The 15,316-nt window shown below is 39.9% G+C and overlaps 1 protein-coding gene across 10 annotated transcripts in view; it reads left to right on the top strand.

Moving 5' to 3' along the window:
* The window catches only part of ZNF644 (zinc finger protein 644), a 98,874-nt gene that overhangs the window by 75,377 nt on the left and 8,181 nt on the right, over positions 1-15,316 (top strand). For 7 of the 10 annotated variants that reach the window (XM_032487049.1, XM_032487047.1, XM_032487050.1 and 4 more), the window contains 2 exons: positions 854-3,888; positions 4,069-4,674. The exons of the other annotated variants lie outside the window; for them this stretch is intronic. In XM_032487049.1, coding sequence (XP_032342940.1) covers positions 854-3,888; positions 4,069-4,674 — 3,641 coding nt within the window. The remainder of the gene's footprint in view (positions 1-853; positions 3,889-4,068; positions 4,675-15,316) is intronic. 10 annotated transcript variants of the gene reach the window in all.

Genomic DNA, 15,316 nt, shown 5'->3' with positions numbered 1-15,316 from the left:
TTATATGAGGTAAAGTAAAAGCTTAACATATTTTTGATGTTTCGGAGTAAAAATTTTTAGATCATTGCAGTAGACTGTCAGGTCATAGATGAGGTAACTGCCTGTAGGGAGTGCCTGGAACTGGGGGACTTGGGTTATGAAAGTTTGAAGAAACAAAACTTCATTAATTTTAACTTTACTAATTTAGAATGAAGGATAATTTGCATAAGGAGTGAATAAAACCCAGTGAGTAAAAAACATCTTTTAAATTAGTAGAAATTTTAGGAGAATGAAACACTAAGAGCAAAGCAGTCTTATTTTAAATAAGAAATACCGTTTCACATGTCGCCCACTGATGTTGCTAGCACGCGTGTACATTCAAGTAAGCGGCTTTCCCGGCAGTGTTCTGGTACCTTCCTCTGAGAAGGGACTTATTATACATGATAGAACTTTTACTTTCTACAGTGTTTAACAGCTTACATTATTCTCTAGTATAGAATGTCCCTAATAAATCTACTTAAGTGAGATAATTTTTTATCAGCAATCTGTGTATGAGATTTTAAAATTTTTTTCAGTCTGTAGCATACTCATTTATATTATGTGCCTGTGTGTTTGTGTTTATGCTGCTTTTCCCTAGACATTTTGTATATGTGTAGTGTTGGATTGCTGTTGCCTAGCAAAAGGAAAAATTAACCTCTGCAACACTTTTGAAGTCTTTTGACTTTCTGAAGTGTTTTTCTTTCTTGAAAAATTATTAGGATCTTAATATAAAGAGTAGAATTAAGCTAATAAAAATGTGTACTTTCAACTCTCCATTCTTTCTAATAATATTTTCTCATTCATGCAAAACTAAATTTTTTTTTCCATTTTCTAGACTAAATGTGTTAAATGGGCTTGCCAACAATATGGATGATTTGAAGATAAACACCGATATTTCTGGTGCTAAAGAAGAACTCCTAAATGACAACAGCTTTATCTCAGACAAAGAGAGTGGAGTTCATAAACCAAAAGATTGTCAAATACCATTTCAGAAAAACAATACATTCACTCTGCCTGAAGAACTGTCAGAGGACAAATCTGAAAAAGCCTTAAGTGGAGGCCAGTCTGCCCTGTTTGTACACGCTGGTGCTCCCACTGTCTCTAGTGAAGACTTTCTCTTGCCTAAAGGAGCTGCTGTTAATGGACCAGTTTCACACTCCTCGTCTAAGACTTCCAATATGAATAAAGGCAGTGTTTCATTAACCACTGGACAGCCTGTGGATCAGCCAACAACGGAATCTTGTTCAGCTTTGAAGGTGGCAGCGGATCTTCAGCTGTCCACACCACAGAAGGCAAATCAACACCAAGTTTTATTTTTGTTATCAGATGTAGCACATGCTAAGAATCCAGCCCATTCCATTAAAAAACTACCTACCTCTGCTTCAGTTGGTTGTGACATTCAGAATTCAGTAGGGAGTAGTATAAAGTCAGGCAGCACTTTAATAAACCAAGTGGAGGTGGACGAGGATAGTGACGATGTGTTGGTGAAAGATGACTGTGTCAGTGCATTAACAGGAACTTGCTCAGGTACAGATGAGTTTAGGTCAGAAAATGATGCCAACTGGGATCCCCAAAAAGAGTTCATTCAGTTTCTTATGACTAATGAAGATACAGTAGACAAAGCTCCAGCTCACTCTAAAGTAGGTCTAGAAAAAAAGAGAAAACGAAAAATGGATGTAAGCAAGATAACTCGTTACGCTGAGGATCGCTTTAGTGACTCCAATTGTGCGCCCAATAAATCAGAAATGCTAGAAGCAGACTTTATGGAGCAGAATGAAGGAGTGCAAGCAGCAGGCTCACAGGAATGCGCATTATCAGAAGTGAAGCCTGAATCAGCTGAGGAAGACTTGGAGTCTGTGGGTGCTTTTCAGCATCTCATTTATAACCCAGATACGTGTGGAGAAGACAGCTCCCCTGTTCACACTAGCACTTTCCTTGCAAATACCTTGAAAAAGAAATGTGAAGAAAGTGATTCCGAGTCACCTGCTGCCTTCAGCACTGAAGAGCCGTCGTTCTACCCCTGTACGAAGTGCAATGTGAATTTCAGGGAGAAGAAGCACCTCCACAGGCACATGATGTATCACTTGGACGGCAACAGTCACTTTCGCCATCTCAACGTCCCAAGGCCATACGCTTGTCGAGAGTGTGGACGGACGTTTCGGGATCGTAACTCACTGCTGAAGCATATGATTATTCACCAAGAAAGAAGACAGAAATTAATGGAGGAAATTCGTGAGTTGAAAGAACTTCAGGATGAAGGGAGAAGTGCACGGCTGCAGTGCCCTCAGTGTGTGTTTGGTACCAACTGCCCTAAAACGTTTGTGCAGCATGCTAAGACTCATGAAAAAGACAAAAGGTACTACTGCTGTGAGGAGTGCAACTTCATGGCCGTGACAGAAAATGAGTTGGAATGCCATCGAGGAATTGCCCACGGGGCAGTGGTAAAATGCCCTATCGTCAGTTCTGACGTGGCGCAGAGAAAAACGCAAAAAAAGACTTTCATGAAAGACCCTGTTACTGGATCATCCAAAAAGTCAGCTACTTACATATGTAAGATGTGTCCCTTCACTGCTTCAGCCAGGAGTATTTTAAAAAAACACACGGAGTACTTGCATTCGTCATCATGTGTTGACTCATTTGGCAGCCCTCTGGGACTTGATAAAAGAAAAAGTGACATCCTCGAAGAACCTATAGATATCGACAGTCCTAAACCATTAGCTAAACAACAGTCAGCAACATTTCCAAAGAACTCTGCTTTAAAACAAGATGTGAAGCGAACATTTGGATCATCCCCACAATCCAGTAATTTTTCAAAATTCCATAAGCGGCCACACAGGATACAGAAGGCTCGAAAGAGCATCGCTCAGCCAGGGGTCGGTGTGGGCGCTCAGAGAAACTCTACCCCTGAGGCTGTTACGGCTAAAAGCAGCGCTGACCAAAAACCCAAGTATTTCCATCCAGCATCAAAAGACAAATCTAATGCCAAGGCAAACAGCAACTATTTATACAGACATAAATATGAGAACTACAGGATGATCAAAAAATCAGGTGAATCATATCCTCTACATTTCAAAAAAGAAGCTACTTCATTGAATTCTCTGCATCTGTTTTCATCATCAAGTAATTCTCACAACAATAGTTTTATTTCAGACCCTCACAACTCTGACACCAAAAGGCCAGAAAGCTTCAAAGACCACAGGCGTGTAGCAGTAAAGAGAGTAGTTAAGGAATCCAAGAAGGAAAGTTCTGTTGGAGGAGAAGACTTGGACAGCTATCCAGATTTCTTGCATAAAATGACCGTTGTTGTTTTGCAGAAACTCAATTCTGCTGAAAAGAAAGATAGCTACGAAACAGAAGACGAAAGTTCCTGGGACAACGTTGAGCTGGGCGACTACGCTACCCAGACTGTGGAGGATGACTCCTACAGTGGCATTAATCAGGAGCATGTGAACCTGTTCCCGCTGTTTAAAAGCAAGGTGGAAGGCCGAGAGCCTGGAGAAAGTACTGCCCTTAGTTATGATCAGAACGATGGCTTTTATTTTGAATATTACGAAGATGCTGGAACTAATAGCTTTCTGCATGAGATACATGATCCTCAGCATTTAGAAAATGCAGAAACTTCATTGTCAAAACACAGTTCTGTTTTTCATTGGACTGATCTGTCTCTTGAGAAGAAATCATGTCCTTACTGCCCAGCAACATTTGAAACAGGTGTTGGGCTGTCAAATCATGTCCGGGGACATCTCCACAGAGCAGGGCTGAGCTACGAAGCCCGCCATGTTGTTTCACCTGAACAAATAGCCACAAGTGACAAAATGCAGCATTTCAAAAGAACTGGGACAGGAACACCTGTTAAGCGAGTTAGAAAAGGTAAGTTTTCATGTGGATCATTCGGGCTAATATGTCTGTGTTTGAATTCAAAGGACTTGAAGGTTTTGCTCACATTTGGTCTTTGTTAGAATCACATAATTTTATATTTTAGAGTTGATTTGTTTTAAGGTGACCAGTTTATAAAAAATTCTGATAATACTCTTAAAAACTTTTTTTTAGCTATAGAGAAGTCCGAAGCCACCTCTGAACACACTTGTCAGCTCTGTGGTGGTTGGTTTGATACTAAAATTGGATTATCAAATCATGTTAGAGGCCACCTAAAAAGACTGGGAAAGACCAAATGGGATGCTCACAAGTCTCCAATCTGTGTTCTAAATGAGATGATGCAAAATGAAGAAAAATACGAGAAGATCTTGAAGGCACTGAACAGTCGTCGTATTATTCCTAGACCATTTGTAGCTCAAAAATTCGCATCAAGTGATGACTTTCTGTCTCAAAGTGTTATACCTCTTGAAACATACCGTAATGGCCTAAAGACTGAAGCTTTATCAGTGTCTGCATCAGAGGAAGAAGGGCTGAGTTTCTTAAATGAATACGATGAAACAAAACCAGAACTGCCCAGTGGAAGAAAGAGTCAGTCTCTTACACTGATAGAACTGCTTAAAAATAAAAGGATGGGAGAAGAGCGGAATTCTTCTGTTTCTCCTCAAAAGATCCATAATCAAACTGCAAGAAAGAGATTTGTTCAGAAATGTGTTCTTCCATTAAATGAAGACAGTCCACTGATGTACCAACCACAGAAAATGGACTTCGCTATGCACTCAGGTAAGAGGACGTTTGTGACCATTGGATGTAATTTACACACAATTTAATCACGCTTCCTGTAGTGGGATATGTGTAGAAAATACTTTCTCAGGACCTTTTTCATTTAAGCTGCTTTTTTTGCAGAGCAGAGGTTGGTTATAGTGTTATTTCTGTATAAATCATCAACTGATGTTCCTCAGCACGGAGTTCTCTGTGCCTCGTCTCTTGGTCTCAATGTAAGGTGAGAACTAAAGCAAAAACAAACTGGGGAAAAATAAATAAATAAAGCTGACCTGTAAAGATAAAATGTGCTGTGGCCGGGGGCTGGTTCTTTGGATGGGAGGTTGCATTGTTCAGAAGCAGTGTTACTGACAAGGATGCCATATTTTTTGCCATGCTCCAAAGTGATGCTGTTTGCAAGATTTTAGTTGTTGGTTTTCCTACTGCTTAGGTGAAACAAAACACTCTTTAAACTGAATGGATTGGTATCTATTGTGTGTTGTGATTAACCCAAAGAAACTTCTCCCAGTCCAGTTTCTCATTGTATCGTGGTACAGTTTGGTTTTGGAGAACTGTTGTGAGTACAAAACATTGGTTTGGGCTTTGAGATTTTACTGTGGTGTTCTAATGGGACAGAACAGATGGTTTAGCTTAGTGGTTGTGCACCAGTGGTTTTTCTTTTCAAAGAAATATTTTGTATGTATTGGCAAATGATGCGGCAGGTAAAGTCGCCAAGCTTTGTTTGGTGTTCCGAAGTCTGGTTTGTAATTTTAGACTAGAAAAAGGTTGTGTCTTTGTAGGTTTCTTTTGGAAGTTAAGAATGTTGAAGATAAATTTAGATGGTCTCATAATTTTAGGCCTTGGTTGAATGTGTCTAAGGTAAAAGGCACTGGTCAGTGGATTAATAATGAGTAAAATCACTGTAATGTAGCTTTGCTTACTTTGGGCGGACATTGGGATATCCCACATATTTGTAATGCAGTTTTGATTTGAGGAAAGATGACCTTGTACTGTCAGTGGTCTGAAAAACAGTTTATCTTGTATCGGCTTCTGGTTAATAGGGCTCTTTCTCTTTTACGAAGAAAGTCTTTCAAAGGTGACTTTTTAACATTTTTCAGAGGGACATACAAGGAAGGTATGTTAGCTGTGTTGGCCGAGGTACCCTTCGGAGAGGGAAAGCATATTTGTGGCTACCACAGTAATGCCGAAGAAACCAACTGAAATGTGTTGGGGGCGTGAGGGTTTTCTGAGAAGTTAGGAGTTTATTGTTTCAACTTGTTTTCTTTACCGTGATGACTAAGATGTCAGCTTGTTGATCATTTGTTTAGCACAAAGATTTTAGCAAAAAACTTCAAATCATTAACTTTCATTATTGATTGCGCACTCAGAGTAATGAACATAAAATGCCCTGAATAAAATGTTGTGTCTAACAGCTGTTCAGTGGTGTGTTTTACCACCTTTTCTCCCAGCCTTCATCAGAAAGCCTAATTTAGTATTGAGCCTTTTACGGTTTTGTGGGTAAAACACTTTCATTACCACTTTGTCAACTAGACTTTTTAATTTTTTTTATTGGTAATGTTGTAAACTTTGAAACTTCTCAACGGAACTGTGCTATTCAAATCACAGGATTGTATTTTAGGTTTAGGAAATGATCTGCGTAACACAGAAATCTGCAAGAAAGTGACAATAGGTGTTAAATCCAGAGGAGCTCGGAGGTTCAAGACATTCTGCTTCTCCCTTTCCAAAGAGCATGGGTTGGCTCTAAACACTAACTCCGAACTACTAATAGTTAACTTAATTCCCCCTCCTTATCTTAAGCTAACTCAATGAACGTTTTTTAAACCATCTTTATTGTGGTGCTTTTCTTCACGCTTTTAGCTAAGAAAATTTCCCTTTCTGAAGTGAGAACTGGATTATAGTTTTCTTTTGAACGATAGGTGTGCCTGTGACGCTTAGAACATGTGTGCATTGCAATACGACGTTTACAAGTGCTGTTAGCCTGTCCAACCACTTACGCGCTTATGCACGAAAGAAGAGTGCTGGACTTTTGACTGGTACAGGTATGTTTGAACAGATAACACAGCAAGTCTGTTTGATACAATATACTTTTTTTTCACACCAGACTGGTGCTAGTTCAGATGATATTTATGGCTTTCTTTTGTAAGCAGCAGTTGAGTTGGAAAACACACTAAATTTCAGCAACTTGTAAACTGTTGGATATAATTTTAAGCAAGTTACTCATTTTCATTTGGCTCTTATTGACCTGATTTGGGGGAAAAGGTAACCCAATAGAGATGTGGAGCTTTTGAGTCTACTTTATTCCAGTTGATTTTTAAATTATACTGTTCTTGATTTTTAAATTTATTTTTGTTAGTAGATTCTAGTAAGACACCTCTCTTCAGTGAAAAAGATGGTAGTTCTAGCTTGGGAAAATGCTTTATTAGAAAAGGAAATTATATAGAAAACCAAGCAAACTAATGTCTTCATTAGTCTATGGATCAACTCTTTGAGGGGGCAGACCTTAAAAGTGGCTCATGATGACAACTGAATAGATTTTTCTTTCAATGCCCCTGAACTATATTTAAGATGAATGAATACAGCCGTGCACGTAAGTGTTAGCATGCACATCTCTGTGTTGGTTTTGGTTGGTCAGCCCAGCCTGGCAGATGCCTCTTCGTGCTGCTAGCTTGCGGGAGTTGTATTCGCTCACTCGTACGTGATACTGCTTCTTACAGCCTCCAGAATGCCTCGCTCTTTTCATTTGTAGCCTTTCAAGCTGCCCTGCTTTAGCAAATCCCATTCCTCTCACATCTTAAAATGTTCTCTTTTCTAAGTAAATCTACATTAATCCTTTTGCCTAAAATTCTCCTTCGAGTCTTCGTTTCTCTTGCTCTTTTAGGTGGCTGCCTTCTGCTTTCTTCCAGTTGCTGTTCACCAGCGGTTTTGCTCCTCCTCGTGTCTTCCTGCAGCTCACATCCCGTATGTTCTTGCCACCAGAGGAACACTTGTCTTCGCACTGGTGCCTTTCTTTCTTCTGCTTCTTCGCTTTATCCTGTAACTTAATATATAAATGACCAGGGGTGACTGCTGACCATTTTTATTAAAAAGCAGGAAATAGAGTGAGTTTTACTTTGCTGGATTAGTCCTTCTACTGTGACATTTTAGTCTTTAGGATGTTACTCCTGCTGTCATCAGTCTTGGGGGGTGATCGCAGACATCAGAGGCAGGGAGGCCGTGAAAAAAAAGAGCCTGTAGAAACAGGACATCCTCATTATCGTTACCATAGCCACCAACTTGTATCGAGTACTTCTGTGTGTCAGGCACTGTGCTTTTCAGCTTACAAGTGTAACATTTAATTTTCACACCACCAGTTGAGTTGTTGGTACTAGAATTCTCTCCGTTTTACAAGAGACTAGAGCCTAGAGAACTTAAGCAAGGTTTCCAGACTAAAGCAGTTAATAATAGCAGAATTGAAGTTCAGATCAACGCTGTCTTGCCCATAGGGCTTTCCTTTTAATCTGTATTATCTACCACATACAAAATGAAGGCAGTTGGAAATCTGAAGGTGAAGTTGGGTTCACGGTGGGGAGTGTTCTGGGGAAGTCTGACTAGAGGGGGCAGGGACCCAGGAAGTACTTAGGCCTGGACTCAGTTTCAGAGGAGTTTAGAAAACGTTCCGTTCTGACTGTTGAGGCACGTAAAGTAAACATCCAGCAATGCCTTCACCTCATCTGAAAGTCCTTCAGAACATAGGACTGATGGCTTATGGATACCTGGCAGTGACCTTCCAGTGACCCAGGGCGCGTTCTCATGGACACTTTATCATCTAAAAAGTTCCATCATTTGAGAAAAATACAGCACGAGAAGGGATACATTTTTATGGGCATCAGAAGAAAGGGATACTATGTTTAAAATATTATTAAACACTTAACCAAAGTGCCAAAGGTGTCAGAAAATACGCAGTGTGTTTTCTCTGCCCTTCTCTCTGCCCTAGGGCAGAGTGAGGGGAAATGAAGCACTGAAGAGTCTGGGGCGGTGTTTTCTGCAGCCTCTAACCGCTTTTAAGAAACATAAAAACTCATGCTCCCGTGGGTATTCTGAAGCTTTTCCCTGAGTTTTCAGCTCTTCTTGACCAGTATCTGTGCTGCTTATCCATGCCAGTAGGACGGTTCTTAGAATCAGCTTTATAAATGTTTTTTGTTTTCCAAGTGGAGAGTTCCGTATTGTATTTATAAAGTCCGCGTGCCCACTCTCTTCATCCCTGTCAGTTTAGTATGAACTGGTACAAAGCAGTGGTCCCAACCTGTTGTCCTGGAGGGTCCACTGGGTCATTATAACGGACTCACCAATTCATACGAGTAAAAGGCTTTATTGTTCCAGAATATGTAGATGCTATTTTGATGAAATACAGTTTTTTTTAATTTCCCTTAATCCAAGTATAGCACAAAACTGAAGCAATGCAAAGGGAGAGTAGGCGAACTGAAGTCTCCACAGCAGCGTCTAGTGTCTGTCCTCCTAGTTCAGGCAAACTCGGTTCATACGAACATTTAATTATGTGGCCTACTCGGGAGGAAAAACCTTAGGTACCCCTGGAGGAAGTGACAGAGGCCTGCTTGGTTACCTATGATGGAATAAACCCCCAGGCCGCCTTAGATGCCCCCAGCTCCTGATCTCTTCTCTGCCGAGCTGGTGGCTTTTTGAGGGAGAGAAACACTCTAACCAGCCTGAGCAGAGTGAAAAGGATGCCCCTCCGTTTCCCAAATGTGCACGTACTGGTGACTCGGCTGCTTCCGATGTAGTGGGCAGACGGAGGTCTTTGCAGGAGTTTTTGGCCCTTCGGAGGCTTTTGCGGAAGCTCGGGCCCATCCCGGAAGCATGCACTTACTTGTCTGCAGGTGGAAGTGCTTCTGTGTGTGGGCTTTACACACCCCTTGAAGGTCACGTATGGACCCTTCCTCTGGTGGGAAACTAAGAAAGAGGAAATGTCAAATAAAAGCGAAGTGGGAAGAACACAGAACTGGGACTCAGGAGCCCTAAGAAATCCTTTTTTTTTTTTTTTTTTTTAAGAGAAGATACTTAAAATGCCAAACTGTGTAACATAAAGCTAATTTTTATGGTAACAAATATAAGTCCTAATTTAAGTAGAAGGAAATAATGAAGATAGTAGGAAAGCTTTGGAATTAAAGACGTGGAAGAGGTAACTATACTCGGGACAAACTTAAATTGTCGAAAAAGAATAAACCTCGCATATTTGAATTTTGCCCAGAGTTGACCGGTTTATCATCCATTGGGCCGGTTCAGATAAATTGTTTAATAACTTTCATGTGCCTTCAGTCGTGGACAAGCAGTTACGAAGCTGCTGTGCTTTTCTGAAGGATTTTTGTCTGAAGAGACTAGGTCCAAAGGGCTTACTTTATACCCCACGTTGTAAATTCAAGACATACTTCTTAATCAGGAATTTGTCCCAGTCAGCGTAGACTGCACTACTGGTGGACTTCTTTTTCCGGTTTTGTTCTTTTTAGATTAATGTTTTACAGGCTCATACAGGTTTTTCCCCCTTGGTTGATTATTTGTACAGTTTAATTAGAACATTATTAATTTTCATTAAAAATCAGAAATTTCATATAATTCATTTTAAATGCTTTTGGATTTTTTATTTTAACTATTGACTTTTTGTGTTTAGTAATGTTTGAATTAAACGGCATCCTTTTTATACTGGCAGCATGAAGAGCATCAAGGTGCTAACAGAGTGACTGCCTCTTTCCCTCTCACAAGTGTCCTGGATTGCACAATAAATTATAGGATCACCCTAGTTATTACAATTTTTTAAATATTTAAAATTATTTAAGGCAAAGTATATTCTATCAACTTATCTGCAATCAGGAACAAAAAAAATTGCTTTTGTTATTGTTTTTGTTAGTGAAGATACTGGAGATTGAGCCTCAAGACCTTGTGTGTGCTAAGCATTCGCTCTACCACTGAGCTACGCCCCCACGCTCCCCCGAAAATATTTTGAGGTCAAAGTAACAGTGAATTTTTAATAGGTAAAGAAAGGGAAATAATTGAAGTCCAAGTAGGGAGAATGTTGTGAAAGGAAATATATCAGTAAGATGAGTGCGTGTTTGCACAATGCTGTTCTATGATAGCATAGCAATCTGTAACCTCCTAAAAAGAAGAAAAAATAACAGTGGTATTCAGCATTTTTATTGGAACTTCATTTTACGTCTTGACCTCATGTACAAATTCATATTCATACGTATACACACTCACTTGTTCACTCGTTCACCCACCTGAATTAAGTGCGATGCATTCTAATATTTTCTATTTTATTCTTTTTCATTAAAAATTGATACTGGTCATGATCCAGTAAATTGATTTACTACCCACTAAGAGGTCACTGTCCACAAACTGGAAACACTCCTCTTAAGTGACTCTTTGTTTTAGAAACTGGTAGTGAGTAGAATCAACAGTAGTAATATTTTAGAAATTATAACTCTTCTGTGGCAGCAAGTGAACTTTCTTTACTCACTGTATTCAGATGTTTATCTGTGGACCATATATTTTAATCAAATGCTCACCCTGGATATTTAAACTAAATTGGGACTTTCTAGCTACTTAAAATCGATGCAGGAAAAATGTTTTTACGTATGGAAACACATTGGGTGTTGCTTCGTCTCAGTGTCTTCAGAACACTTCCATGCTGACAGTTTGGAAGTAAAGCATTCTACAACAGATCCACCATTATAATTAAAGAGTGACTTTTCCAACGAGAAAAAAATAACTAAAAATTGGTGCTAGATCTTTTAGTCAATACCACTAATGCAATATATCCACATTCTTTTTTTTTTTTTAGCAAAGTCATTTCTTTTATTTCTCATGCCGGTTCCTTTTCAGCGGAACGGCAGACGGCACGTTGCCTAATAGGCTCTTTGCCTGCTTCCGGTCCTGCCAGCGGCGGCACTGGCCAGAGGCCTGCGGCAGTAAGTGCTGAGGAGCACCAGGGGCGGAGTGGGTGTGAGCCGCTAGGAAAGTCATTCTGTCATTGTAGAAAATGCGGAAGGAACGCTGTCTGCTGAGGGAAAGGGAAAAACAGGACTGAGAAAGCTTTTCAAGATGTATTAAATTATTTGTCTTTTCATGAGTATCTTCTGTAGTGTCTTTTTAAATATTACTGTATTGCATCTTCAAGAAACTACATGCTTTTCTAGTGATTCATTCAGCCTAAAAGAGTACAAGACAATTTTGATTTTCTACTATAATTAAACTCTAGAGGAACAAACCAGCTTCTAATTAAACCAAATACCTGGACAATTTCTCCAGGCGAGGCTGTACGTGGGATATGTAAGAGGTGTGAGCCATGCCCCGATGTCGGAGACCTTAGGAAAGCGTTGCTCACAACACATGTAAAATTGTCAGAATTAGCGAACTCTGCGGGACAGTATGCAGATAAGTGGTGTATGGACTGTATGTGCTGGGGGTTCAAGCTGTTGGCTTAGCCCAGGCCCCAGTTTGAGGGGAGCTGGGAATTAAGTTGGGTTTCTTTTTCCCCGCTGCCTTTGCTGTCTGTCTCATTGTCAAGTAGAGCCTCGAAAGAAAGAGAAAAAAGATCATGCTGATACGTTTCTTGTCATTATGTTTAAAATGAGAGAGAAAAATAAAGCAGTAGTCAAAGGGGATTTCCACGCAGTCAAGGCTTAGTTACTAACAGCTGTGCCAGGCTGTGCTATCCCAGAGGCCGCGAAAGCCCGCATGCAGCTGCGCGGGCCTAGTCGTGGTGACCAGGTGGGTAAGCACAGGTGTGCTGTCACAGAAGGCTTGCGAGCTTGCCGCTGGGCCCTGAAAATGCAGGAAGAGATGAAGTGGGACATTTCAGCTGGAGACCAACATGGTGTGGCACTAAAGGAACAGAATCTGGAGTTTACGAAGGGTCGGGAGAACCAGTTACAGTTGTTTGGGGAGATGATAATGTCAGAAGAGCGGAGTTGATGTTTCAGATGCTTGCTAGGAAGTTTAAGAAGTCACTGAAGAATTTCAGATGCTTGCTAAGAAGTTTAAGAAGTCACTGAAGAATTTTTAAGGATAAAGAAATGACATGTTCAAACTTGTATTTTAAACAGCTATTCCTGATACACTGCAAGATGGGCTTCTGTAGTTTCTCAGTCTCTGTGGTGCTGCTATTTTTGTTCTTGTTCATATGGTGCTGTTCTTCGTTAAGAGTATGTATCTGTTTGTATTTATCTGGATGGTAATGAATTGTTCAAGTTGAGTAAATTTTCTAGGTAATGGAAAACTAGTGTCAAAGTTGATTTTTATCCTAACCATTTTGATGGTAGTGTTTCTAAATGTTATTCTTATTTTTGCCTTGTGAAACAGTAAATTGAATAGAATCTAATCATTTGAGTATTTAGAGTCACCCTCATGGATGCTAATTGTTTAATCATGCCAGCAAAAACTGGGCTGTTTGCCCACAATACTGATTGGCTGATTTATTCACTAACTTAACAAGCATTTTTTTCAGCTTATAGGTGGTTTATGCATTATGCTAAGTACTACGGAGATAAATTGGATCTTACAATATTGTAAAAGCACACAGATGCATAACTGTAATACAGAACCAATTTTAAGTGCTGAGTTGTAAGTGTATGTGAAGAACTGTGCAAGTTTAGAGGAGGAGGAAGGTACCTTCAGCCAGACCAGAACCCAGCAAGGCTTTGGGAAGTAGCATCTAACTACTATATATAAAATAGATAAACAAGTTTATACTGTATAGCACAGGGAACTATATTCAATATCCTCTAGTAAGTTACCTATAATGAAAAAGAATATGAAAAGGAATATATATATTATATGTATGACTGAACTGTTATGCTGGGCACCAGCAATTGACACAACATTGTAAACTGACTGCACTTCAGTGGTAAAAACACTGCTACTAAAGTACTAGGAGACTGGAGGTAAGGGGCTAGAGTTAGGTAGCGGACGTAGAATGCTGGAGTGCTGACCCATGATGCTAGAATTAATTTGTAGTGAGGAGACAGTGAAGTTTTCCTTTTTAAGAATTTGAGTAAAGCTTTTAAAACTGCCTTTTAAATAGAAGTTAAAGGATTTGGTGGAGAGGTGCAGAAATCATAGTCATGTTAGGAGTCCGGAACCAGGACAGTGACAACAGGAATGCAAAGGACGGATAACAGACGTGCACATAACACTGTGGGAGTAACGTGAGCAGAACTTGGCAGGTTAATTGGAGGTAGAACAAGAGAAAGAGGTGGAGGTGGCTCAAGGTTTTAACCTTGTTACTGGGAGGATGGTTGTACCAGCACAGTTCATGAATCTGCTGCCATGGTGTCCGGTGAGAGAAGAGCAGGCCCGTCCCTCCTCTGGATGTCACCCGTCTAGCCGCACGTGATCGCCTGGCGGGGCACGACTCGCAGCAGGCGACCGCGCCCGTCAGGCAGGCGGCACGCTGTTAGGAGCGCAGAGCCGCAAAGTTTCACGCTGTTGTAGGGTGAAGTGCTTCCATGACATAGCGCCTGCTTTTGCTGGCGACTGGTTATGAAAGTTAGGAATTCTCTTTGGTTGATCTTTTTTGACCAATATCTTGTTTTTCATAAACATGTTAACTAGTCTCCTAGCATTCCTGTTAGTTCTGTTACTTACTAATTTTCAGTTTTGCTTGTTTTGCTTTTTTTTAACAATTAACTTAACCTGGATTTTTATATATTTGGATTTTTTTAACTTGTCTAATATCTTTATATTCTCAACCGTAGTGTTGCGTTTGCTATGATTTCTTTTCTAACATGAATCTCTTGAATGCTGTCTATAATCTGGATTAAGATTTAGTAAATTTTGTGATAACAAGTTCTGTTACTGGCCAGACCTAAACTGTAGGTAATCTGCTTTAAGTGAGTTTATGGAAATACTAAAATAATACACAGATTTTTCTCTTGTGGAGGTTAGGGCAAGAGAATGGCTTGCTGGAGACTGTTGTTTCCAGCACTCTCCTCACTTAGGTAAGAAGTGGAAAAGTAGGACTTAATTATCTCTTTATTGTGTCTAGAGGAATAAGGTTAATTCTTGTTATCCCATGTTTAACATACATGTTTAATTGTGGCCTTAGCTGGAAGTTAGCTAAACCAGAAACAATGTGTTTGATTATAGCTCGGATTTTGTTTGGAATATACAAAGCACTTCAAAATTGTAAAAAGCTGAATCAGATCTACTGGGATCATGGGTTTGTGACATTTATAATTATAGTGAGCCCTGTCTGATTTAAATTGAACATGATTATGTTACAGATAACTGAACAAATTTTAAAGTTGTTTTCTTAAAATTTTGTACACAAACAATCATTTAGTTAATCCCACGAAATGTGAAATGATAATTTGGAATACACTTTTAGAGGGCAGGAAATGTGATTGTACTCAGGTGATTCTAAACAAAAGTTGTTTAGAGCAGATTTGCCATTCTGTACTGTAATGTTTGTTCCAATTTGAAGACTTTGTCTTAGAAAAGTGGTTGATAGTAAGTGCCTCCTGTGCTTGCTAAGTAAAGCAGCCCACAAGTCCAGCCTGCCTCGAGAACTTGTAAATGTTTCTCTTGCCTGTTACACAGATAGTGGAGCACTTGCCGTCCCGGTAGTTCTTACCTGAATAGCAACGGCTGG

The sequence above is a fragment of the Camelus ferus genome, chromosome 9 (assembly GCF_009834535.1).
Source record: "Camelus ferus isolate YT-003-E chromosome 9, BCGSAC_Cfer_1.0, whole genome shotgun sequence".
NCBI lineage: Eukaryota > Metazoa > Chordata > Mammalia > Artiodactyla > Camelidae > Camelus > Camelus ferus.
This window is presented reverse-complemented; position numbering and strand designations above follow the sequence as displayed.